At 42.4% G+C, this 26107-nt stretch overlaps 2 protein-coding genes across 2 annotated transcripts; both read left to right on the top strand.

The window, feature by feature from the left end:
• Positions 1-2646: 2646 nt before the first annotated feature.
• LOC311103913 (tetraspanin-16-like) lies at positions 2647-5101 on the top strand (the record flags this gene model as incomplete). The annotated part of the gene is made up of 7 exons (XM_084145538.1): positions 2647-2726; positions 3089-3286; positions 3449-3523; positions 3674-3781; positions 3916-4071; positions 4169-4252; positions 5036-5101. The coding sequence occupies exons 1-7, from the start codon at positions 2658-2660 to the stop codon at positions 5099-5101; spliced, it is 756 nt and encodes a 251-aa protein (XP_084001664.1). The 5' UTR covers positions 2647-2657.
• Positions 5102-15207: 10106 nt separating this feature from the next.
• On the top strand, positions 15208-24514 carry LOC311103911 (tetratricopeptide repeat protein 39A-like; the record flags this gene model as incomplete). The annotated part of the gene is made up of 17 exons (XM_084145536.1): positions 15208-15302; positions 17460-17591; positions 18106-18164; positions 18250-18326; positions 19136-19200; positions 19488-19587; positions 19708-19773; positions 20043-20151; positions 20341-20408; positions 20725-20784; positions 20942-21103; positions 21370-21461; positions 21587-21707; positions 21831-21942; positions 22161-22275; positions 22715-22831; positions 24403-24514. The coding sequence occupies 17 exons, from the start codon at positions 15208-15210 to the stop codon at positions 24512-24514; spliced, it is 1662 nt and encodes a 553-aa protein (XP_084001662.1).
• Positions 24515-26107: the final 1593 nt, after the last annotated feature.

Genomic DNA, 26107 nt, shown 5'->3' with positions numbered 1-26107 from the left:
AATACTTTGAAGTTTGTGGAAATGTGAAATTAATGTAGGAGAATATAACACATTAGATCTGGTAAAATATAATACAAACAAAAAAACATGCTGTTGGGACTCTGCTGTTGGGACAGCTTTATGTGGGCCCTAACAGTTTGTGGGCACCGTTTGTCACCATTATAGTGCAATTCATGTATTGTTTAGTGTTGTGTAATGGCTTTGCTGGCATGCATCCCACTTCTATTTTGTTTTGGTTTGGCCCACCAAGATTTACATGCTAAAATCGCCACTGGCTACTGGAGATTCTTTCTTTAGTGTCTGTCTGTTCAGAAAGGATGCAAAACGGAGATTCACAACAGCACGGAGTTGCTAAACCCAGAGGCACAACATCGCGAGACTTCCGGGAACGCTTGCGAAACAGACCAAACCGACCAGGCCGGTGTTTGTGGTTCAAAAAGTCAATGAGAGAAGTGAAATCTAAAGGCACAACCTAAATTCGAGATGTTATTACTCCAACCTCGTGAAAGTGACGACAAACTGACACGTTTTCATTTTCGCAAAAAAAAACTTTATATCGAAGGAGTGCATTTGATTTCAAGGACTGCACATGCGCAGTTCGGTGTGAGACGACAGGTAGACCCGATGACATATTTCTACGCAAGAGTTTAGCTAGCCAACGTCGCCATGACGTCGCCATGACATCGTCTACAAGTGTGATCGGGGATTTCTATTGGTGAAGCAGTTTTAGACTCTCTTCATACTGTGCTGTCTTTGACCGAAGTGTGTGACTGGACCGAGAACATGACACCTGTTGGCCAGGCAGACACAGACAGTTGGCAGCAAGTAGGCCTTAATAGCAGTAGGCCTAAATCGTCTGGACCTATTAAAAGTAAGGACAGACGGTCCTTATTTTTTCATGTGACCATTTTGCCTATGCTAGCTAATGCTAACTTTAGCTAGCTAATTTAACTATAACGTCTAAACATAGAGGGTTGACTAGTTAATTTTGGGCATGTTAAAGGAACATGTTGGCTAACGTTAGCTAGCTAAATTAGCTACCTACCAGTAGCAAGCGATCCATGGTCAGGTCACTAACGTTAGCTAGCTACAGTACCTAGTCTAGCTAGGCTAATAGCTAGCTTGCCGCGTTAGCAATCTAACCAAGCCACCTCGAACTTGATCGTTAATGTTAGTAATTTATTAAATCAAATCAAATCAAATTTTATTGGCCACATGCGCCGAATACAATACAGACATTACAGTGAAATGCTTACTTACAGCCCTTAACCAACAGTGCATTTATTTTTAATAAAAAAGTAAAATAAAACAACAACAAAAAAGTGTTGAGAAAAAAAAGAGCAGAAGTAAAGTAAAATAACAGTAGGGAGGCAATATATACAGAGGGGTACCGGTGCAGAGTCAATGTGCGGGGGCACCGGCTAGTTGAGGTAGTTGAAGTAATATGTACATGTGGGTAGAGTTAAAGTGACTATGCATAAATAATTAACAGAGTAGCAGCAGCGTAAAAAGATGGGGTGGGGGGGCAGTGCAAATAGTCCGGGTAGCCATGATTAGCTGTTCAGGAGTCTTATGGCTTGGGGGTAGAAGCTGTTGAGAAGTCTTTTGGACCTAGACTTGGCACTCCGGTACCGCTTGCCGTGCGGTAGCAGAGAGAACAGTCTATGACTAGGGTGGCTGGAGTCTTTGACAATTTTGAGGGCCTTCCTCTGACACCGCCTGGTATAGAGGTCCTGGATGGCAGGAAGCTTGGCCCCAGTGATGTACTGGGCCGTACGCACTACCCTCTGTAGTGCCTTGCGGTCGGAGGCCAAGCAGTTGCCATACCAGGCGGTGATGCAACCAGTCAGGATGCTCTCGATGGTGCAGCTGTATAATTTTTTGAGGATCTGAGGACCCATGCCGAATCTTTTCAGTCTCCTGAGGGGGAATAGGCTTTGTCGTGCCCTCTTCACGACTGTCTTGGTGTGTTTGGACCATGATAGTTCGTTGGTGATGTGGACACCAAGGAACTTGAAGCTCTCAACCTGTTCCACTACAGCCCCGTTGATGAGAATGGGGGCGTGCTCAGTCCTCTTTTTTTTCCTGTAGTCCACAATCATCTCCTTTGTCTTGGTCACGTTGAGGGAGAGGTTGTTATCCTGGCACCACACGGCCAGGTCTCTGACCTCCTCCCTATAGGCTGTCTCATCGTTGTCGGTGATCAGGCCTACCACTGTTGTGTCGTATACATTAAAGGGGCAATCTGGGATTGGTACATCAATTTTTTTATCTATATTTTTAGTTAGTGATACTATTAGCTAGCTATTTACTCTTGAAGAATATAACTCATACATTTATCATGAGCTTAGCGTTAGTTAAACTGCTTACCACATTAAAACCCAAAATAATATATGCATATTTATTCCATTGTTTGTAATTATAAACAAACACTGTACAGCTTCAAAACATGGTTAACATTTGGATCTAATGGATTGTCAGTCCTGGCTTCCATAGCTCCATCTATGAATTTGAGAGTAGTTACATTTCTTCAGCCCCATCCCTCAGCTGTTTACCAAAAATGTGTCTCATTAGCTAGTATTATTATAAGCCTATCCTGTTCTGTATAATTTTGTCATGTCTTTTCTCCTTTGATTATAGAAGGTCGAACTCGCAAAATGGCTAGACATGACAAACTGTACACATGGATGCGGTATTTGATGTTGCTGCTTTGTGTGATACTTGTTGTAAGTAGCTAACTGTTGCCTAGCTAGCAAACAAAGCCCCGTTGAACTGTGCCTGTGTTTGAAATGCAAATAATTTACATTATTTTTAACCTATCATGTAAACTGTTCTTGGCTAGCTATATCTTCAGAAATATAGTTGCCCTCTCATAAAACCTAGGGTTGTGAATGCATTGCAAAAGTCAAACACACAGAAGAAGACAGCAACTACTGCTGTTGTCATTGTAATATTACCTAGCCTCAGAAATCTATCTGGCAAAACATAGAAGAAAAATAGACAAGTCCATAACAACTCAAATGCAATTTATTAGTTGATGATGAAAAAAATAAATACTGAAAGAACAGCACAATCCTCTCCCCTCCAGATAAGTGGCGTTGTGCTGCTGGGGCTTGGTGCATGGATTAGATATGGAGCAGCTACCTTTGTGGATGTCCTTGGCCCCTACTCGTCTCAGCTCATCTACATCAGCTACATCTGTATTGGTATGGGCTCAGTGCTGTCTTTCACGGGTCTCATCGGCTGCTGTGGGGCTTGGAAAGAGAACCGCTTCTTCATCATGCTGGTGAGAGACAACAGTTGTGCAGTCATTTTCAAGGCACCTGACAATAATTGTCTTACTGTGTTATACTACTGCAGAGTTGTAAATGTCCCACTCTTTTCCCCCTGCAAGCTTCAATAAGAGGCAACATTTTCACTATCCCTGTTTTTTTTGTACCCTGAACAGTTTTTCTTCATCGTGACAATGCTGTTTGTTGCTGAAATCATTGGGACTATTTTTGTCTTGACGTACCGGAATCTGGTAAGAATAATTGAACACTGCTGGCATCTGTATTATCAAGTAGGTGAACCTATATCATAATGTAGAGCCCTGTAAATTATTGAATTATTTGTATGAAATAGCCTAGCCAGGCTATGCCTTTCAATAAACTGTGATGTCTATATGTGACAGGTTAGCTTAATGGTACGTGACGCAAGCAAGAATTCCCTGATGACTGCCTATATGGGCCCAGCGGCAACAGACCCCATCTCAACAGCATGGAACACAGTCATGATCAAGGTGAGATGCTCTAATGGGGAAAGGTCCAAATAGGCTTGGCTTTACTATTTGGTTCCTTCGACCACCAGAGCATCCCAGACAGTAGTTATTACAGCTAATGTCTCTCATTTCTTTATTGGTTTTTCATCTCTTAGTTCAAATGCTGTGGCTTTGAGAACACAACAGTTGATTTCAAGGGCTCTGTGTTCAGTACAACCACGGGTTTGAACTACCCTAAGACATGCTGCGTGAACAAGACCCTTGCAGACTGTGACGGTATCACCATCACTCCAAGTATGATCCAACCACAGGTAACCAAACCCAGTGCCTCACTGCACTATGTTGTATCAGTCTGTGCTCTAATGCTGTAAAGCCTTAAGCCAAATGCCCCCTGTGTGTTTCCCCAAGAGCTGCTTTGGTAAGGTCATCACAGTGATCAGAGAGCAGAGTGTCATCCTGGGATCAGCAGCTGGCTGCATATGTATGATGGAGGTATGCTATGGGAGAATCTCAATTGGTTTTGCTTGACTCCTTGCGTCCTCTCCTCCGTCTTCTCCTCGCCTCTTTTTGAAAAAGGTAATCAAGGATAGGAGTCGAGGATAAGAAACGTGTAAAAAAAAAAAAGTGCTTGTATGAAATGACTCTTTCTCCACTAACTCGTCATCAAGCAGATGACGTTTACAGAGGAGGAATCGCAAAATACATGTGTAAAGTGGTAAAAAGAAATGTAGATAAAAGAATTAGTAAAGTATCATTTTTAAATCTGTGCACGCTTTTCTCCTCCGAGTAAACAGCTGATTCAAAGGGTGTGTGGCAGATTTCAAAACTCTTTGCGGAGGATGCACTTCAGTATCCTTTGCCGAACAAAGTAATCGAGGAGGGGAGCAAACTCCTCTGTTCGCCTACTAACGATTTTCAACTGTCCTCGACCACTTGACCACATCGGTTTCCGGGTCATGGAGGAGAGGAGGACGGAGGAGTCGAGGAGAGGACTTTTGCCCAATTGAGAATCTCCCTATGAGTTACACTGCTCCCTCAAGGTCTTCTGGATAACTTTAACCTCTCTCAGACCTAAGGACTATTGATGGAAACAACTGTACTTGTTAAAGCATAGTAATACTTTTTCTACAGTAGCTCACCATTAGGACCTAAAGAGACATTCTTTGACAAGTATTCTTAGTTTGCTTACTATCTATTCTATAGCAATTGGTTGCTGAACAGATAATGTTGCTTGGCTTCAAGTCATTGTTTTCCTATCCTCTCTTCTCTTTGCAGTTATCCTCCATGATCCTTGCCATGGTTTTGTTTGTGAAGCTGGGGCTCATGAGGCATCCTTGGTGAAGCCAAAGGGTCCATCCACACCTGGAGGACACCAACAACCCCCACAGGCAACAATAAAGTTCTGCTAAACAATAAAAGTTGGTGTGTTTTCCTTAGATGAAATCTGATCTGTTATTTTGGTTATATTAAAAGTTAAATATATTTATTTTAAAGCTATGTTTTCACTGGGAATGGGAAACCTAGTCAGTTGCACAACTGAATGCATTCAACCGAAATGTATCTTCCGCATTTAACTCAACCCCTCTGATTCAGAGAGGTGCGGGGGGCTGCCTTAATCGACGTCATTGGCACCCGGGCAGCTGTTGTTGTTGGGGGTTAACTGCCTTGCTCAAGGGCAAAACAGCAGATTTTTCCACTTTGGGATTCTAACCAGCGACCTTTCAGTTACTGGCCCAACACTCTTAACTGCTAGACTACCTGCCGCCCCACTTTTATGTTAAATTCCAACAGAATATGTATTCTGCAATCATCTCAGTTTAATTTTAGTGCTCACAAATATGACAACAGCACCCTCGTGAAATTATAAATGAGTGAAGTGTAGAGAGAAGACATTTAAATCTAACCTACCTCCCATGCATATTTTTACATTTAAGATTAAGGTGACTTGATACAATTCTATGCAATAGCTGCTTCTATTTAAACAAAATAGCTGATTGAGGTAGAACTATTATTTGCTTTGATCATGTTTATTATAATTTTTTACATCTATTGCAACTATTGTTCATAAGGTGTAGAATATGTTCAAAAATAATATAAAAGAAGTGGCACTTGAAGGCCATTTAGATGTGATTACAGGGACTGTCTGTCACTTCAAATAAGGGCTGTGTTTCGTGTAGGCTTACCCTGGTGTGACGTTTTGATAACCGTGTAAATCTCTCTAGGATAAGGTGACTTTTATCAATATATTCGCCTGTATTTACCTCCCAAAAATGAAATGCTAATTAGCTGCTAATGTGGCAATCATAAAGAACTACAAATGCCATGATGATCTGGACAAGACTGCCAAATCGGGGCAAAGGTAAGAATCTCTGGATTAACTACCTAATGTTAGTTAAATGTAATAATTATTAAATTGGCTACATTTCTTTAAATGGACAATTCTTTGAACTGTGTTGTGCAAGTTTTAAATTGACACAATACCTGTTAGCAAAGGTGCCAGCTAGAGATGAAGTGCAGGAGCTTGCAGGGATTTGTAGTTTTGCATGATGTCTACTTTGACGCTAATTAGCATTTTTGAATCTGAGAGTAAATAGAGACGAATACACTACCGGTCAAAAGTTTTAGAACACCTACTCATTCAAGGGCTTTTCTTTATTTTTACTATTTTCTACATTTTAGAATAATAGTGAAGACATCAACACTATGAAATAACACATATGGAATCATGTAGTAACCAAAAAAGTGTTAAACAAATCAAAATATATTTATATTTGAGATTCTTCAAATAGCCATCCTTTGCTTTGATGACAGCTTTGCACACTCTTGGCATTCTCTCAACCAGCTTCATGAGGTAGTCAACTGGAATCCATTTCAATTGGTGGTATACAGAAGATAGCCTTATTCGCTAAAAGACCAAGTCCATATTATGGCAAGAACAGCTCAAATACGCAAAGAGAAACGTCAGTCCATCATTACTTTAAGACAAGAAGGTGAGTCAATACGGAATATTTCAAGAACTTTGAAAGTTTCTTCAAGTGCAGTCGCAAAAACCATCAAGTGCTATGATGAAACTGGCTCTCATGAGGACCGCCACAGGAATGGAAGAGTTACCTCTACTGCAGAGGATAAGTTCATTAGAGTTACCAGCCTCAGAAATTGCAGCCCAAATAAATGCTTCACAGAGTTGAAGTAACAGACACATCTCAACATCAACTGTTCATAGGAGACTGTGTGAATCAGGCCTTCATGGTCGAATTGCTGCAAAGAAACCACTACTAAAGGACACCAATAATAAGAAGAGACCTGCTTGGGCCAAGAAACACGAGCAATGGACATTAAACTGGTGGAAATGTGTCTGGTCAGGAGTCCAAATTTGAGATTTTTGGTTCCAACCGCCGTGTCTTTGTGTGTGGGTGAACAGATGATCTCTGCATGTGTATTTCCCACCGTAAAGCATGGAGGAGGAGGTGTTATGGTGTGGGGGTGCTTTGCTGGTGACACTGTCTGTGATTTATTCAGAATTCAAGGCACACTTAACCAGCATGGCTAACACAGCATTCTGCAGCGATACACCATCCCATCTGGTTTGGGCTTAGTGGGACTATCATTTGTTTTTCAACAGGACAATGACCCAACGCACCTCCAGGCTGTGTAAGGGCTATTTTACCAAGAAGGAGAGTGATGGAGTGCTGTATCAGATGACCTGGCCTTCACAATCCCCCGACCTCAACCAAATTGAGATGGTTTGGGATGAGTCGGACCGCAGATTGAAGGAAATGCAGCCAACAAGTGCTCAGCATATGTGGTAAGTCCTTCAAGACTGTTGGAAAAGCATTCCAGGTGAAGCTGGTTGAGAGAATGCCAAGAGTGTGCAAAGCTTTCATCAAGGCAAATGGTGGCTATTTGAAGAATCTAAAAAATAAAAAAATAAAAAAATAAAAAAAGATTTGTTGAACACTTTTTTGGTTACTACATAATTCCATATGTGTTATTTCATAGTTTTGATGTCTTCACTATTATTATACAATGTAGAAAATAGTTTTAAAAAATAAAGAAAAACCCTTGAATGAGTAGGTGTTCTAAAACTTTTGACCGGTAGTGTATATTGATAAAAGTCACCTTGTCTGAGAGAGATTTACATGGCTATCAAAATGTTACGCCAGGGTAAGCCTACACGAAACACAGCCCTTATTTTAAGTGTTTCTAAAATCCCCTATAGGAAAAATTAAAGGTGGAAAAACGATTGGAACCATTCCCCTGTTTGACCGCTAGGTTTTATGTGTATTTTTATTTAACCTTTATTTAACTAGGCAAGTCAGTTAACCTCTACGGGATCGGTGTCCCGTATCCGGGATGGTTGAGCTAACGTGCGCTAATGTGATTAGCATGACTGTTGTAAGTAACAGCAAACTTTCCAGGACATAGGAATGTCTTTTACGGGCAGAAAGCTTACATTCTTGTTAATCTAACTGCACTGTCCAATTTACAGTAGCTATTACAGTGAAAAAAATACCATGCTATTGTTTGAGGAGAGTGCACAACAACAAAAAACTTATCACGGCAACTGGTTTGATACATTCACCTCTGAAGGTAAATAATGTACTTATATTCAGTCATCTAGCTCTGATTTGTCATCCTGAGGGTCCCAGAGATAAAATTTAGCATAGTTTTGTTTGATAAAATCCATTTTTATATTCAAATGTAGGAACTGGGTTCTACAGTTTGAACCCTTGCTGTCTCTGGCTCTACACCCACCGCGCCCGTCCATCTAGATGTGTGAAAGTTAGTGTATAAGCTATTGATCCATCATGTATGACATTCCTGGGAGTGTGTAAACTTACATTTTGTATTACCATATCATTTTTGTATGTTCTCTATAGTTATGTACTTGAAAATGTATCAATTGACCAATTCGGCACATTTGGGCAGACTTGATACAAAATAGTCCTGTATTGCAATGCTTCACTGGATCAATCTGAAACTTTGCAAACACACTGCTGCCATCTAGTGGCCAAAATCTAAATTGCGCCTAAACTGCAATATTATATTGTGGCCTTTCTCTTGCATTTCAAAGGTTATGAAAAAAATAATAATAGAAAACGCATGTTTTTTTGTTTGTATTATCTTCTACCAGATCTAATGTGTTATTCTCCTACATTAATTTCACATTTCCACAAACTTCAAAGTGTTTCCTTTCAAATGGTATCAAGAATATGCATATCCTTGCTTCAGGTCCTGAGCTACAGACAGTTAGATTTGGGTATGTCGTTTTAGGCGAAAATTGAAAAAAAAGGGTCCGATCATTAAGAGCAAATTCTTATTTACAATGATGGCCTACCCCGGACGACGCTGGGCCAATTGTGCGCCGCCCTATGGGACTCCCAATTACAACCGGATTGTGATACAGCCTGGAATCGAACCAAGGTCTGTAGTGATGCCACCAGTGGCGGCTGGTGAAAAATATTCTCGGTGGGGCTGTGCCATACTTTTTTTTTCCTGTAACCATCGCGATATATTTTAACACAAACTGCAGGACAGCAGTGCTCAGTGAAACATTCAGTAATTATTTAATGCCAATATTAAAAAGTTGAGGCATTCTTACACAAAAACATATTACACAAACCCAAGCCTTTCATTTGCATTTAAAGTGAACTTTTCACCATTGGTAGTAAACAGGCAACGCAACAGGCATGCTGTCAGAACAGAGTGGAAAGTGGACAATAACATGAAATTATTATAAAGTTTATAGGAAATCTTACACTGTATAAAAGGATGTATAATATAGAAATGGATATCAAGTGGATGAACTCAAACCTTTGACTGGAAGAATAGCATACAGTATTTTATGATCATACTAAATGTGACTAATTGTTCATGTGCTCCAGAACTGCAACAATTAATTGATACAAACAACATATATACAGTAATATTAGCAAAGACACTATTAAGACTTTCTAGAGTACCATATATAACTGGATTTTTTATGCTAAGGTCAACTATATACAAAGAAACATGCGGCCAGAGCTGCTCTGTGTGTGTGTGTCTGTCATCTTATTTGTACAGGAATTTTGCCCGTCTGTCCTTCTGAGTGGCAAACCTCTCAATGACCCTTTGATTAAAGTCAGGAATGTCCCTGACAAGTTTCTTCTCCATGGAGAGCATGGCCAGAGCGTTCAGGCGATCCTGTGTCATGCTGTTTCTCAGGAAGGTCTTGATCCTTTTCAGTGTAGAGAAGCACCTTTCTGACTCAGCAGTTGTCATGGGTGTGGTGATGAGGATCTTGAGGAGGCTGGCAGTCTCTGTGAAAGTGCTCTGAAGGTTGTTCTCCATGAAGAACTGGTACAGGGGCACTGCACCACTACAAGCCTTGAACTCACTGTTCTCATAGATGAGGGACAGTTCGGTTTTGAGCTTGGCCTTGTTCAACATGGGGTACGCCTCCACGGTTGTTTCAAGCGCTGTATCGGGGAACTTCACACTGTGTTGTGGGAACAACTCTCCGTGCAATAGTGTTGCGCTGATGAGGTGCTGGGTGAAGGAGAACCTCTCTTTGGCATGACTCAGGATGGTATCACATACCTGTAAAAGATACATCATCAGCTTTAATTTGCAATTAAGCTATTTTGATGCAAGTGATCCTGACTGACACATGCCTATGTCCAACTCAAGTATATGATTACCAAGGTGCTGATTGTTCAGGGTTTTGGCTACATACTACCAGGCCTGAAAATAGTTCTAGGGGGAAACACTGACAATTACATCACAACTTACCTCTATAGCCAACCTCTGTTGTTCTCCTGGTCCCAGCATCCTCCGTCGCTTGATGGGCTGTTGCTGCTCGTCAGATGCGCTGTCCCCACACAAAGAGGGAATTGAGGCCCTGGGTCCAAAAAATAAAGTTTAATTTGATAACTTGCAATCAGACTTCTTAACTCACTGTAATTCCCCCTCAACACACAACCAGTGACTTTTATATATATATATATATATATATATATATATATATATATATATATATATATATATATATAGACAGACAGACAGACAGATAGTGTGTATATACACACAAACTATGTCTAGTAACTGCTTTTAACCTGTGATGTACATAATTAACTGATGTTATTACGTTTTAAAGCCTTTTTCTATTACATTTGTGAGAGGGATGCAACATCATTTTGTTCTGCTGTGAACTTAGCAATAAAGTTAATCTTCAATAACAACTAGGCCTCTTCTAGAAATTGACCTGGTGGACACCTGAATAATTATTACAAACTGTGTAGTACTTTCCTGCATTATTATCAACGTCTGATTGTGTCTTCTCTTTCCTTTTAAAATACTAAAACAAATATAATTGTGACGGCTCTATGATAATCACTCACTTTGATGACCAGACACATTTAGGCTTTTAAACTGTTGTAAGTGAACTATTCATCTTTCTAACAACATCTTTCTCAGCCAATAGTAAATATAGTTATTTACCTGATTGTTAGCATGCTGTCTGTGAACCTCTGGACAAGTGCTTTAATGAAGACAGGGTCGATGTTCCTCTTCTGCAGCTGGCTGAAAAGCATGTCCACATTTGGCATGATCTTGTGGAACAGTGCCAGGAAAAAACAGAAAGCCTCGTCTTCGAGCATCCTCACAAAGCCCCCCGCCTCTCTGACAGTCGGGGCATCAAAGTTCCCAGAGTCTCTGATGGTCTGGAAACACGTTAGGAGGTCATCCCTGTACTCGTACACAGTGTTTACAGCGCGACTGTGGAAGTTCCACCGTGTTGTAGAGGCTCTGGGGAGTCTATGCGCAACCACTTCGTCAAGCACGGTGGTTCGCTTGGGAGACCTGGAGAAGAAAGCAGAAAATCCTGCAAGGTCGGAAAAGAAAGTGCCGATCCTGGGGATGCGTGAAGTAGCCTGCTGCATGATGAGGTTCAGCTGATGTGCATAGCAGTGGACGTAGTGCGCATTTTCGTACACATCCACTATTTTACGCTGCACTCCGCCGGTGGCTCCCCTCATCACACTTGCTCCGTCGTAAGCCTGGGCAATAAGTTTGGCCTTTTGTCCATGTGAGAGTATGGTGCTGAGCCTCTCCAGCAGCGCTGTAGCGATGGTGTCGGCGGTTGCGTTCTCGATCAAAATGAACTCGAAAAAACGCTCTTGGACGTTACTTTTAGCATCGATGTAGCGTATCACAAGCACCAACTGGCAGTGGGTGGAAACGTCAGTCGTCTCGTCAGCTTGAATGGCGATAAAATCAGCACTCTTTACTTCCTCCAGGATGTAATCCTTAAGCACTGACAGCATACAGTCCAACAGCTCGTTCTGTATCGTCTTTGACGTGCCCTTAAAAACGGTAGCTGTCTTCAGGTGCTCCTCCAGCACACTGTCGAGGGAGGCAACAAAATCCACTAAGCCCCGGAAAATGCCGGGGTTGTCCGAGGAGTCAGTCTCCTCGTGCCCACGCAAGGCCAACTCAAAAGCCCCACAGAACTTCACACAATCGATAATTTTGGATAGAATGTGCCTGTTTTTATCCACCTCCTCATTGTGTTTCCTCACCGCAATCCTGTGGCCGTCATCCAGCTGCGTAGCAATGTTCACCCTTCCTAATACAGCTAGCTTTACAGAGTTGTCCATGTGTGCCCTGGTGTTCTCATGTTTCTTTACCTTCTCTGACAGGTGCTTCATATCCCTCACTCCGGTACCTGTCCATGCTGAATCTGACCCCGTCGTTTTAAAAAGCAAGCACGGAAAGCAAAATAAAGCATTAGCATCAGTGCACCCAGCTAGCCAAGCCTTCCTGGTGTACCAGCTACGGGAGAAGCCGCGCATATACTGCTTCCCTTTCTCGCTAGCCTGCTGTCTGATTGAGAGGTCAGGTTGATCTGGGCCCAGCTCTTTCACCCGAACTTTCTCTGACAAAGTTCTCCTCTCAAACGGATCTTGGAGGAGAGATTTCACCGAGTTAGGGTTGGGTCTTGGAGGAGTAACGTTTGCGCTCGCCATTGTCGTCTAGTAAAAATGGCGCCACTGGAGCCCGGTCCTTATTTTATCAGGGGCGAGCTTGGGGCGATAAAATAATCGCCCTCCTTGGATTCGAATTAAAATCGCTGATTAGCTACATTTTATGTCATACATTCATATCTTAAATTAGCAATTGGCTTAACTGCTACGTAGACCCGCCTCCTCGGGGCACTTTCTGTATCGCCCAGAGCTGACGAGGCGTTTGACAGGCAGAGGAAAGGTTGCGAATATGATTTTCTATCATATCTTACACATATTACTGTGTGCATTCCATATTTCAAACACACAAATATTGACATACTGATGTTTTTATTATTATTATTTTATTTTTTATTTATTTATTTATTTATTTTTTTAAATAATTTTATTTAAGGGGGCGGCGCCCTAGCGCCCTCTATCGGCCAGCCGCCACTGGATGCCACTAGGTAATGAGATGCAGTGCCTTAGACCGCTGCGCCACTCGCCACACACCTCCGCTGTTGGGCTCTATATGCCTTCAGTGAGACTGGAATTCATCTGAACTGGTGTTTACTTTTAGGGTTTTCCATCTCTCTTCAGTGAGTTATACAGTTTACAGAACAATGTTAATATGTAAAGGGTCAGATATAAGAGAGGCTTCGCGTGTGACCTTTTCCTTTATTTTCTGAGTCAAACACACACACACAAATAATATAATCCCGAATTAATTACTTAATATAAAATGTAGGCTGTTGGAAAACTGCAGTTTCTTATCCTATTATTTTTGCCAAGATGTGCATAAATTGGACACAATGGGCCATGGCCATATTATAGACCAATGACTATTAAACGAAGAAATAGCCATTTTGACGTTGAGCCCTTATGTACATTATTTAATTAAAGGTTATGACAGGTTTGCAATGTGTGCGTGGCATTGAGCCGGTTTTGTCTGGAAGGCATACAGCTTTTGTCAAAGTTAACTTTTCGTAGCAGGTTTAGGAGAATTTAAGCAGCAGGTTAGGCGAGTTGATGTAGCCGGTTAGGAGAATTAGATTAAGGTTACTAAAAGAGTTAGAGTTAGCCAAAATGCGTCAATTTGACAGAAGCAGTATCCCTTCCAGACATTACCCATTGAGCCTGGTGATGTTGAAGGAGGAGTCAATCCAGTCCTCGCTTCTTTTCCACACACGGCATTCGAGCACTTGACTACTCTGCAACTCTCCCTCTCAAATTACAATCCCAACAAGATTCCACAGCTCAATTCAATTTCTGTTCTGAAGCGGAATCAATCAACCCTCCACCCAGCTTGTTATTAAAACAATTTGCTAATTCATGTTTTTCCTCAAACCCTTCTGAGTAGGCTACTTTTAAACAGGTGTTTTGGGCAGAGTGCCCGGAAGAAAAAAATGTCCAATGGGAAAGATGCACCTGCCGCGGCGAAGTAAGTTTCAACATCGAGACAGCTTGGCCTACTGCACTGAACAATTTTCTCTTGGTTGTTCGGTTTATATAGTTATTCAACATCAATTTAATTAATGTAAATACGCCGATATAAAAAAAATCAAGACAAGTACTTACTGATCAAGTACTTAGTTGCATTACTTTATTTGGAAGTTATTTAGGATATTTGTTATTTTACTCTACATTCGTTTTGTGTTGACATTAAGATGGACAGAATCAGGATGGTAGTTTAATAATAATACTTTGTGAGAGGGTTTATTTGAGAATTTTCTTTTGAAGAGAATACATCTGATTCATGACTAATCAAATAATTCAACAAAATACCAGCCAATGCATGAATAGCTGAAGATAAAAAAAATATTTTAGCATGACTCACTCTCACCCTCCTTTCTTCCTTATTCCTGTCAAATGAAGTGTCGTTTCAGTTTAGTGCTTTCTTTAGACACACATATTACTTCTCACAAAGCATGTTTTATGTTGAACATATGTTGTATGTTGACGAGCTCTTTGTGGAGGGGGAAACCCACTGTTATTGTTATCTTGAAGTCATACAAGAATGCTAGTTTTCTTAGATCATCTTGCAGCTGATTTCTAAGAGTTCTGACTCTAAATAAATGCATACATTAGAGAATTTTGACAGGACTAGCTTGGCCAAAAGGATATTCTTAATTTTTCTTCATTTTACTGTGCACCAGAAAGCTTTGGATCTACCCGTGCCAGGTTTTAATGTTATGTGCACAAGTAAAATGAAACGCCTTTCTTGCAAGCTCTAAACCTAACAATGCAGTAATCAAGGTAAGACACTGAGCGGTGTGTGCAGACTGCTGTGAACAGGGGGGTGCTCGTGCATGTGTGTATTGACACTGTTGCAGGCAACTTACCTTACCTATGGGCTTTAGAGCCCTTCCATTACACATTTTCTTTCTCTGGAAGAGAGACAATAATAAAGCTGATACTTACTGTCCATGTAACCATTGTAGTGTGTGTGTGTGCAGCTCCTCACAGATGACCCTGCAGGCGTGCCTTGAGGAGTGTATGGAGGCCCTGGACCTCTTCCTCAACAACCACTTCAGTGAGAGCCTGGACAAACTGCGGCCACGGTAACAGTGCAACTCTATCTGGACTAAAGTGTGCTTCAAACTCTCCATTGGCCAATTAGTGTGTACAGGGTGTCTTGAGGCATATTTGTGCAGCCTTTAGCCTTTTGTCATTGAGTGGTGTGTAACTTAGTGCAACATCAGCACTGTTGAGGTGTGACGTGGTGTGGTGTAGTGCAGTGAACAGTGAAGTGTTGCACTTCCTGCTACCCAAGGCATCAGGCCCTGTCACTTCTCCAGGATATGGAGTGTTTACTGAAGCTGACGCCCAGGGCTCAACGGGCAGAACAGAGGCCCTGGAAAATGAACACCATACACACACAAGCTGGAGTGAAATGGAAGAGATAGAGGAAGATAGAAAAATAAATAGAGGTGTTTACTGTTGGCTACTGTATATACAGTGGGGGAAAAAAGTATTTAGTCAGCCACCAATTGTGCAAGTTCTCCCACTTAAAAAGATGAGAGGCCTGTAATTTTCATCATAGGTACACGTCAACTATGACAGACAAAATGAGGAAAGAAAATCCAGAAAATCACATTGTAGGATTTTTAATGAATTTATTTGCAAATTATGGTGGAAAATAAGTATTTGGTCACCTACAAACAAGCAAGATTTCTGGCTCTCACAGACCTGTAACTTCTTCTTTAAGAGGCTCCTCTGTCCTCCACTTGTTACCTGTATTAATGGGACCTGTTTGAACTTGTTATCAGTATAAAAGACACCTGTCCACAACCTCAAACAGTCACACTCCAAACTCCACTATGGCCAAGACCAAAGAGCTGTCAAAGGACACCAGAAACAAAATTGTAGACCTGCACCAGGCTGGGAAGACTGAATCTGCAATAGGTAAGCAGCTTGGTTTGAAGAAATCAACTGTGGGAGCAATTATTAGGAAATGGAAGACATACAAGACCACTGATAATCTCCCTTGATCTGGGGCTCCACGCAAGATCTCACCCCGTGGGGTCAAAAGGATCACAAGAACGGTGAGCAAAAATCCCAGAACCACACGGGGGGACCTAGTGAATGACCTGCAGAGAGCTGGGACCAAAGTAACAAAGCCTACCATCAGTAACACACTACGCCGCCAGGGACTCAAATCCTGCAGTGCCAGACGTGTCCCCCTGCTTAAGCCAGTACATGTCCAGGCCCGTCTGAAGTTTGCTAGAGTGCATTTGGATGATCCAGAAGAGGATTGGGAGAATGTCATATGGTCAGATGAAACCAAATTAGAACTTTTTGGTAAAAACTCAACTCGTCGTGTTTGGAGGACAAAGAATGCTGAGTTGCATCCAAAGAACACCATACCTACTGTGAAGCATGGGGGTGGAAACATCATGCTTTGGGGCTGTTTTTCTGCAAAGGGACCAGGACGACTGATCCGTGTAAAGGAAAGAATGAATGGGGCCATGTATCGTGAGATTTTGAGTGAAAACCTCCTTCCATCAGCAAGGGCATTGAAGATGAAACGTGGCTGGGTCTTTCAGCATGACAATGATCCCAAACACACCGCCAGGGCAACGAAGGAGTGGCTTCGTAAAAAGCATTTCAATGTCCTGGAGTAGCCTAGCCAGTCTCCAGATCTCAACCCCATAGAAAATCTTTGGAGGGAGTTGAAAGTCCGTGTTGCCCAGCGACAGCCCCAAAACATCACTGCTCTAGAGGAGATCTGCATGGAGGAATGGGCCAAAATACCAGCAACAGTGTGTGAAAACCTTGTGAAGACTTACAGAAAACGTTTGACCTGTGTCATTGCCAACAAAGGGTATATAACAAAGTATTGAGAAACTTTTGTTATTGACCAAATACTTATTTTCCACCATAATTTGCAAATAAATTCATAAAAAATCCTACAATGTGATTTTCTGGATTTTTTTCCCTCATTTTGTCTGTCATAGTTGACGTGTACCTATGATGAAAATTACAGGCCTCTCATCTTTTTAAGTGGGAGAACTTGCACAATTGGTGGCTGACTAAATACTTTTTTCCCCCACTGTATTTCCTCATTACCAATGGGTGAAGCCAGTCCCTATATTGGAAGCAAGACACATTTTTTTCTAAAGGAAATTAAAAAGTTCGCTGGACGATAAATACTTGCTGTTTTCTGATTGTTGTCAGTGGATGTGTATGATGATGATGTTGTGTGTATTGCGTTGAAGGGTAAAGGAGAGTATGTACCATGCTCTGATCTACGCCACTGTGCTGGAGATGCAGGCTATGATGACCTTCCAGCAGGATGACATCGTCAATGCAGGCAACACCATGAAGAGTGCCCAGGAGGTCTGCCAGAGGTGAGGATGCTACTGTACATGGACACTGTCATCTGTTTCATGTCCTCTTTAACACATTAGTTCATATTATAGGCACAAGCAACATCCACAAAAGGTAAATAGAGGGACATCCTGGAATATTCAGACAGTTGGTCTGGTCTGGCCTCTAACAGTTAGGCCTAATATGCCACTAAGGCTATTATTCCCCTGTCCATCAGCCTGCAGGCAAATGAGAGCATTTACATGGCAACCAGGTCTCTTTGCGCCTGTGCTGGAATTTGCCTGTGTTTGCATGGCCAGAGCGGCTCTTGATGGTCTAGGGGTACTCAGCTCTTACCCTATGAGGTCCGGAGCCTGTTCGTTTTCACCCCTGGCCTACAGCAAGCAAGGACACTTGAGATTGCTGGAGGTGGTTGAAAGGCTGTCGTGTTGTAATGTTGTTCCACATGAATGCCCATGTGATTAACATGAGAAACATGCATTGTTCAATGAGATTTTTTGTGTTAGGCTCATAATTGGTCTCATTTCTTCTTAGGTTTCGCCGAAAGTCCCCTAGTAATATCAGTAAATCACCTGGTGAGCGTCTAACTGAAGGTAAGAGCGCTTTTCTAATTGGGCCTCATCCTATTATTATGGCAGATTTCAAATAGCCACTGACCGTTTGTGTGCGGGTTTGCAGAACAGCTCCAAGCTCTCCATGCTGAAGCGTGTTATGCTGAATGCTTGCTCCAAAGGGCAGCTCTCACCTTCCTACAGGTAAGACAGGTCCTCCTGTCCTCAATTCTAAATCTTACTGATCCTGGTTAATGACACAATGCTGATGTTTCGTTTAGCATTGATGCACAGGTAACTGCCAAAATAAGGAAACACTTGAGTAAATGAGGGATACTAAGTATATTGAAAGCAGGTGCTTCCACACAGGTATGGTTTTCTGAGTCAATTAAGCAATTAACATCCCATCATGCTTAGGATAATGTATAAAAATGCCTAGTTGCCCATTATTTTAGATACCATGGCTAGAAGAAGAGATCAGTTACTTTGAAAGAGGGGTCTTAAAGGAGCATAGGGGGTTTAAAGGGTGTGTGTGTCTCAGTCACCAGATCTCAACCCAATTGAACACTTCTGGGAGATTCTGGAGCGGTGCTTGAGACAGCATTTTCCACCACCATCAACAAAACACCAAATTACGTAATTTCTAGTGGAAGAATGTCGCATCCCTCCATAGAGTTCCAGACACTTGTAGAATCTATGCCAAGGTGCATTGAAGCTGTTCTGGTGGCTCGTGGTGGCCCAACGCCCTATTAAGACGCTTTATGCTGGTGTTTCCTTTATTTTGGTCGTTACCTGTATGTATGATAACTGTATCCAACTGATTTAGATATCAGTCGATGAAACACATTGTAGTTTGCCCCTTCCGCTTCATGGTGTTTTGAGTCTGTGTGCATAGTTTAAAGCGTGATCCAACAGGTTTCCCCTGTCCTCATTCATTTGTGGATACAGTACATTACTGTCTCACCAGTTGACACCTTATGTTAAAATATGTTTTATTTTCCCTCTTCCTCAAGGATGAGAACATGGTGAGTTTTATCAAAGGAGGAATCAAAGTACGCAACAGTTACCTGATTTACAAGTAAGTTTGCAGGAGGAAGGGGAAAATGGTTCTAACATTATACAGTGTGATTGTGAATCAACAGAGGGAATCAATAATTATATTTACCAAATTATGCACTGCTATTACAATAACAGACTGTTCAGTTGTTAAAACAATAATGGCCATTTTCTCTGGTAAGTGTCTGTAGTTATCAGTCAGTTAGATGTGTTTTTATTGTGTAATAATCCCGCATTATTACGGCCTATTATATCATTATGTATAATCATGTTAGACTATGAATGACATAATTGCCTTTTATGACACAGGGAGCTGCACACCTTCATACAGTCTAACAGCTCTCTCCAAGGACCCAACCACATTCACTTAGAGGGAGGGGTGTCTTTTGGGATCGGAGCATTCAACTTGGTATGTCCCACAAGCATCCCCATATTCCATTAATGGCCCATTTGTTACATCATTACGTGTTTTACCACATGTCAGTCAGTCCTTATGCTGTATCACAGGGTTCTGTACTGTCTTCCACAGACTCTCTCCATGTTCCCACCTCGGTTACTCAAAGTTTTAGAGTTTGCTGGCTTCTCTGGAGACAAGGTATAGTTGCTCATTCTAACTTGTATATAGAAAGTGATTGGTTTACAGCAGGGCTGCCCAACCCTGTTCCTGGAGAGCTAGCCTGCTGTAGTTTTTTACCTAGTTGTAATTCCCAATATTCACCTTATCAAGCAGGTCATTATTAGAATCAGGTCTGCTAGATAATCTACAGGATGGTAGCTCTACAGGAACAGCGTTGGGCAGCCCTGCTTTACAGGTTGTCTCTGTTTCTCTCTCCCTCAGCATATACTGTATGTTCTTGTGTGCAGGAGTATGGTCTGTCCCAGCTGAATGATGGTGCCACTACACACAACCTGCGCTCCATGCTGTGTGCTCTGCTGTTGCTCTGTTACTACACCTTCCTCACCTTCATACTCGGTACTCTACTCCTCACAACCAGGAAGTGAATGGAGATCACAACTGACTTGGCTGTCCGGACATGACAGAAATACATTACAACATAATTTATGTATAACATACACGTGTGTGTGTGTGAGAGAGCTGAAGAGAGAGAGGGTAGACTGTGTTTGTGGGTTTCTGTGTTTTCATTTCTTTATCACTCTACAGGGACGGGTGAGGGGGACGTGGCTGATGCTGAGAAGCTGCTGAAGCCTTTCCGGCTGCGCTACCCACAGGTGAGTGACACTCCTCCTCCCCAGGCTCTCACCCAGCCCAAAGCAAACTCAACTCTGTATGGAACACAATGTGTACCGATACCAACAGATGTCTTGGCAAACACAATCTAAAATAATAGGTTTACAATGTGGGCGTAATGTGGGTAAGTAATGCACTGACCATGTAATAGGTCATTTAGTCAGAGGAGGTGCTTATGCTTGAGCTACCATTGTGTAAGTTTGTCATTTTACAAGTGCTAGCCACTGCCAAAGTATTATATATATGGTGTTGTCAGGTTATCAGAGAATGTTTACGTTTCTTTCCACTTCCCTTCAGGGGGCCATATTTCTCTTCTTCGCAGGCAGGGCTGAGGCGATCAAGGGGAACATTGATGAGGTGAGCCTCAAATTAAATGTCTTTGTGATGCTATTTGTGTTATCTGTCCCTTTTTTCAGTCATATTTAGCAGTGGTGTTTTTATTGATAGGCCTAGAATGAGTCAGTGTGTGCCTGTTTTCCTGGTGGGGTGTACTGTAATGGCGATGTGTTACCAGGCGGTGGTGCTGTTTGAGGATGGCTGCAAAGCTCAGCAGCAGTGGAAGCAGTTCCACCACATGTGCTACTGGGAGCTGATGTGGTGCTTCACATACAAGTGCGTGTGGAGGATGGCCTACTTCTACGCAGACCTACTGAGCAATGAGAGCCACTGGTCCAAGGCAAGAGAGTGTGCTGTAGTGTTGAGTATAGCCTAGGACCCAATTGGGAAGACACAATTCCCACGCCCATATGTTCATCGAAAACACAAAACCACTTGAGCAGACACTCTTAATTTAATTCAGTCAACGGTTTTGACCTGCCCACTAAGTGTATGGCTTTTAAAGCCAATGCAGTATTTTCTCCCCACCACAGACTGTTGACATTATTAAACTCTACTTACTGTATGGCTGGGTCCTGACGGAAATAAGGCTTGTCTTTCCTTCAGGCCATGTATGTGTACATGAAGGCTGCTTACCTGAGCATGCTGGCTCCAGGGGAGGCTAGGCCCTTTGGGGAAGATGAGGTTGAGCTCTTCAGGTAAACAAACTCATCACAACAACAACAAAAACGTAACTTGAAATTCCCCAGTCCCTTCTTTTAATTGTGACCACCCCTCTCTTTCCTGGCCCCTTCTCTTTTTCTGTCTTTGCCCACTCTCTTAGACAGGTGTCCACCTTCAAGCAAAAGATAGCAGGGAAGTCTCCCCCCACAGAGAAGTTTGCCATTCGCAAGGCTAGACGTTACAAAGCTAGCTGCCCAGTGAGGCTCCCAGTGCCTGTGCTGGTAAGACCCCACCCCACAAACGCAAAACTGCATAAAGACATACACAAATCTGTAGCTAAAATGCTAACGGTCAGTTGTATTTGTGTGATTCTGACAGTATTCTCTCTTTCTGCACTGCGGTAGGAGATTATGTACATGTGGAACGGCTTCTCCATGATCAGCAAGCGGCCAGAGCTGACCGAGGGCATGCTGCAGACACTGGTGGAGGCAGAGCGCACCCTGCTGGAATCTCCCGGTAATGCAACCTGTCTGGGGCTAACCAGTTTCAGGCAGTCAGACTGACTGGGCCAAACCAGCCTACTTCTCTCAGCTGTCCATGAAGCAATAACTACTCTTATAATATCACCAAAAGAGAATGGATAAAGACTCATTCTACACACATTCTGCTTGAGCCTGTGTTGAGTAATTTTTAATGCATGGTTTTATAATCTGTGTTCTTTTTTGTTTTGGCAGCAAATGAGTATTCAGTGGATGACCGCTGTGTGATCCACCTACTGAAGGGGCTGTGTCTGAAGAACCAGGGACACATTCAGGCTGCAGAGGAATGCTTCAACAAGGTGTACAACAGGTGAGATGGGTAATCTTTCATTTATACACACCTGGATCTGTGTGTTGTATAACAAGATGGTAAATACATGCAGACGCATATGTATCATGTTTGCTGAGAGGTTATAAAACGAGTTTATTGGTTTATTTGGACCCCCATTAGCCTTTGCCGAAACAGCAGCTATTCTTCCTGAGATCGAGAGTGTCAATGTTTTTTTAACAAACTCATACATGCCAAAAGGAAATAATTTCATGGTATTTAATCAAACAATGTGTTCTCTGTTTGATTAAACCACACCAGTGTGTTATCACAGCAAATTGAGCAATGCAGTGTTATGTAGGACCTCATAGCAGTGAAATGCATTCTGAATAATGTCTAGAGACAGTCAGTGATAGATGAACATGCTCAGTGTAAATGACTAAGAGGTTAATGATATGGCCGTCTGTTCTCTAACCTCCAGTGAGAAGAAGATCAAGTTTGACCATTACCTGGTGCCCAACGCTCTGCTGGAGCTCAGTGTGGTCTACATGGACACGGGCCGCAAGGAGGAGGCCATCAAATTACTGGTGAAGGCCAAGTGAGTCACCTCTTACTGGTTGTTCCGATACAGCCTGCAAGCTGTAGTAGGATGTAGCAGGCTTGCATTCCAGCTCGGCATGAAAACAGCGATTACTCACCTCGAACTGGATGAAGATGTTTTCTTTAACGAGTCGGGCGCAAAGGATTTATTCCAGATACTCGACCAGGCCCAAATCCCCGTCATTCGCGTGAAGAGAATACTCAAATACAGGGGACGCAGGTCTGGGTGCCTTGTGAGAATTCGTTGGCGAGTGGGTAACCCGCCTCTACCATCCGTCCTATTGGCCAACGTGCAATTATTGGAGAATAAACTGGATGAGCTCCGTTCAAGACTATCCTACCAACGGGACATTAAAAAACTGTAATATCTTATGTTTCACCGAGTCATGGCTGAACTACGACATGGATAATATACAGTTGGCTGGTTTTTCCGTTCATCGGCAAGACAGAACAGCTGCTTCCGGTAAGAAAAGGGGTGGCGGTCTGTGTCTATTTGTCAATAACAGCTGGTGCGCCAAATCAAATATTAAGGAAGTCTCTACGTTTTGCTCGAGTATCTCATGATAAGCTGTAGACCACACTATTTACCAAGATAGTTTTCATCTAAACTCAGCAAAAAAAGAAACGTCTTCTCACTGTCAACTGCGTTTATTTTCAGCAAACTTAACATGTGTAAATATTTGTATGAACAAAACAAGATTCAACAACTGAGACATAAAGTGAACAAGTTACACAGACGTGACTAACAGAAATTGAATAATGTGTCCCTAAACAAAGGGGGGGTCAAAATCAAAAGTAACAGTCAGTATCTGGTGTAGCCACCAGCTGCGTTAAGTACTGCAGTGCATCTCCTCCTCAAGGACTGCACCAGATTTGCCAGTTCTTGCTATGAGATGTTACCCCACCAAGGCACCTGCAAGTTCCCGGACATTTCTGGGGGGAATGGCCCTAGCCCTCACCCTCCGATCCAACAGGTCCCAGACGTGCTCAATGGGATTGAGATCCGGGCTCTTCGCTGGCCATGGCAGAACACTGACATTCCTGTCTTGCAGGAAATCACGCACAGAACGAGCAGTATGGTTGGTGGCATTGTCATGCTGGAGGGTCATGTCAGGATGAGCCTGCAGGAAGGGTACCACATGAGGGAGGAGGATGTCTTCCCTGTAACGCACAGCTTTGAGATTGCCTGCAATGACAACAAGCTCAGTCCGATGATGCTGTGACACACTGCCCCAGACCATGACGGACCCTCCACCTCCAAATCGATCCCGCTCCAGAGTACAGGCCTCGGTGTAACGCTCATTCCTTCGACCATAAACGCGAATCCGACCATCACCCCAGACCTGTCTGGTCCAGCGACGGTGGGTTTGTGCCCATAGGCGACGTTGTTGCCGGTGATGTCTGGTGAGGACCTGCCTTACAACAGGCCTATGGGCACAAACCCAACAACAAAAAATTTCACTGTCCAAATACCTTTGGAGCTCACTGTATATAGTACACACACACACAACGTTACCCCGTTACTATGTCTTACTCATGATTCCTATCCACTTTGTTCTGTTCCCTCAGAAATAACTACAAGGAGTACTCCATGGAGTCACGCACCCAGTTCAGAATCCATGCTGCCCTCTCCAAACTCAAGGCTGACACTAGTGACCAAGATGAAATCACAGCACTGTAGTATAACAGGTGTCATTGTGCTGAGCAAGCACTGGACTTGCTTCCCCTGCCATGTGTAGACGTTCCAGGAAGACTTGCTCTCTTTTACATCCTCAGCCACTTTGATCCCTGCCTCCAAATGTTACTTGCTTTGATGGGGAAAGTCTCCTTCCTTCATGGATGGTGGTCTCTCCGTGATTAAAATACTTGAGTTTTGAATGGGAGTTGGTAGAAGTTGCCCTTATTTGCTGGTCCTAGATCAGAGGCATTTTATCTACCTACTGGGTGATGAACACCCTGATGCTACATCTGTGGTTAGGGTCGACTTCTATCTTCAGTGTTTGAATGTGTGGTACTTATATCACTGTACTGGTTACCCATAACAGTGGATGGGAGGCAGTTGCTCAAAACAATTTTACTACAGTATATCCACTGTTTTGTGGATAATTTTTGTTGTTGTTGAAATGAACTCATTAACAATCGAAGTAATGCTCGTATGTACTGATATGTGAGGTATAGTTTTGCTTTTAACTTCCCTAAAAGTGATTGAGTATTACTGTAAGCATTTTGACAAAAGCACCACTTTGGTGATAACTGAATAAGACAGACGTACATAAGACTACATAACGTAAGACATTACTTTGATCCCAGAGTTATTTTAACAAATGTATTAACATATTTATTAGTAAGTGTAGAAGGACCTTAATAATCAATAGGTCATGCTACATTTTTTTATGTATGTTGTCCCTGCTGAAATGTACAGAGAATAGTCAGTTCAAATAAGTTTAACCTCATATTCATTACTTCAAATAAAGTTTAGACTGTCACTCTCAAGACCTTGTACAAAAAAAGGCGTGGTTAAACGTGATTAAATGATTTGAAAAACATTAAATATGTCAGTTTGCTGCCAGTCTTTTATTGTTTTATCATTTACTGGAGCATATTTCAAAGTAGAAGGTAACCCCTCGTTGTCCAGATTGCCCTATAAATAACAAACTTTGATTAAGAGGTGACGTTTTATGACTTTACAGATAAAGATGTATGACTGGTACATACACAGAGTACAGAAAACATTATGAACACCTGCTCTTTCCATGACATAGACTGACCTGGTGAATCCAGGTGAAAGCTATGTTCCCTTATTCATGAAGGGGAGGAGACAGGTTAAAGAAGGATTTTTAAGCCTTGAGACAATTGAAACATGGATTGTGTGTGTTCCATTCAGAGGGTGAATGGGCAAGACAAAACATTTAAGTGCCTTTGAACAGGGTATGGTTGTGGATGCCAGGCGCACCGGTTTATGTCAAGAACTGCAACGCTGCTGGGTTTTTCACGTTTAACAGTTTCCTGTGTGTATCAAGAATGGTCCACCACTCAAAAGACATCCAGCCAAATTGACACAACTGTGGGAAGCATTGGAGTCAACATGGGCCAGCATCCCTGTGGAAGGCTTTTGACACATTGTAGAGTCCATGCCCTGACAAATTGAGGCTGTTCTGAGGGCAAAAGAGGGGGTGCAACTCAATATTAGGAAGGTGTTCTTAATGTTTTGTATACTGTGTATAACCTTACCTGCTACTTCCTTGATGAACTTAATCAGTAGATCATGACATCT

Source organism: Coregonus lavaretus, assembly GCF_964263955.1.
Source record: "Coregonus lavaretus genome assembly, chromosome: 28".
NCBI lineage: Eukaryota > Metazoa > Chordata > Actinopteri > Salmoniformes > Salmonidae > Coregonus > Coregonus lavaretus.
Note: the sequence above shows the minus strand (reverse complement) of the source record. Positions and strands in the feature narration are given on the sequence as shown.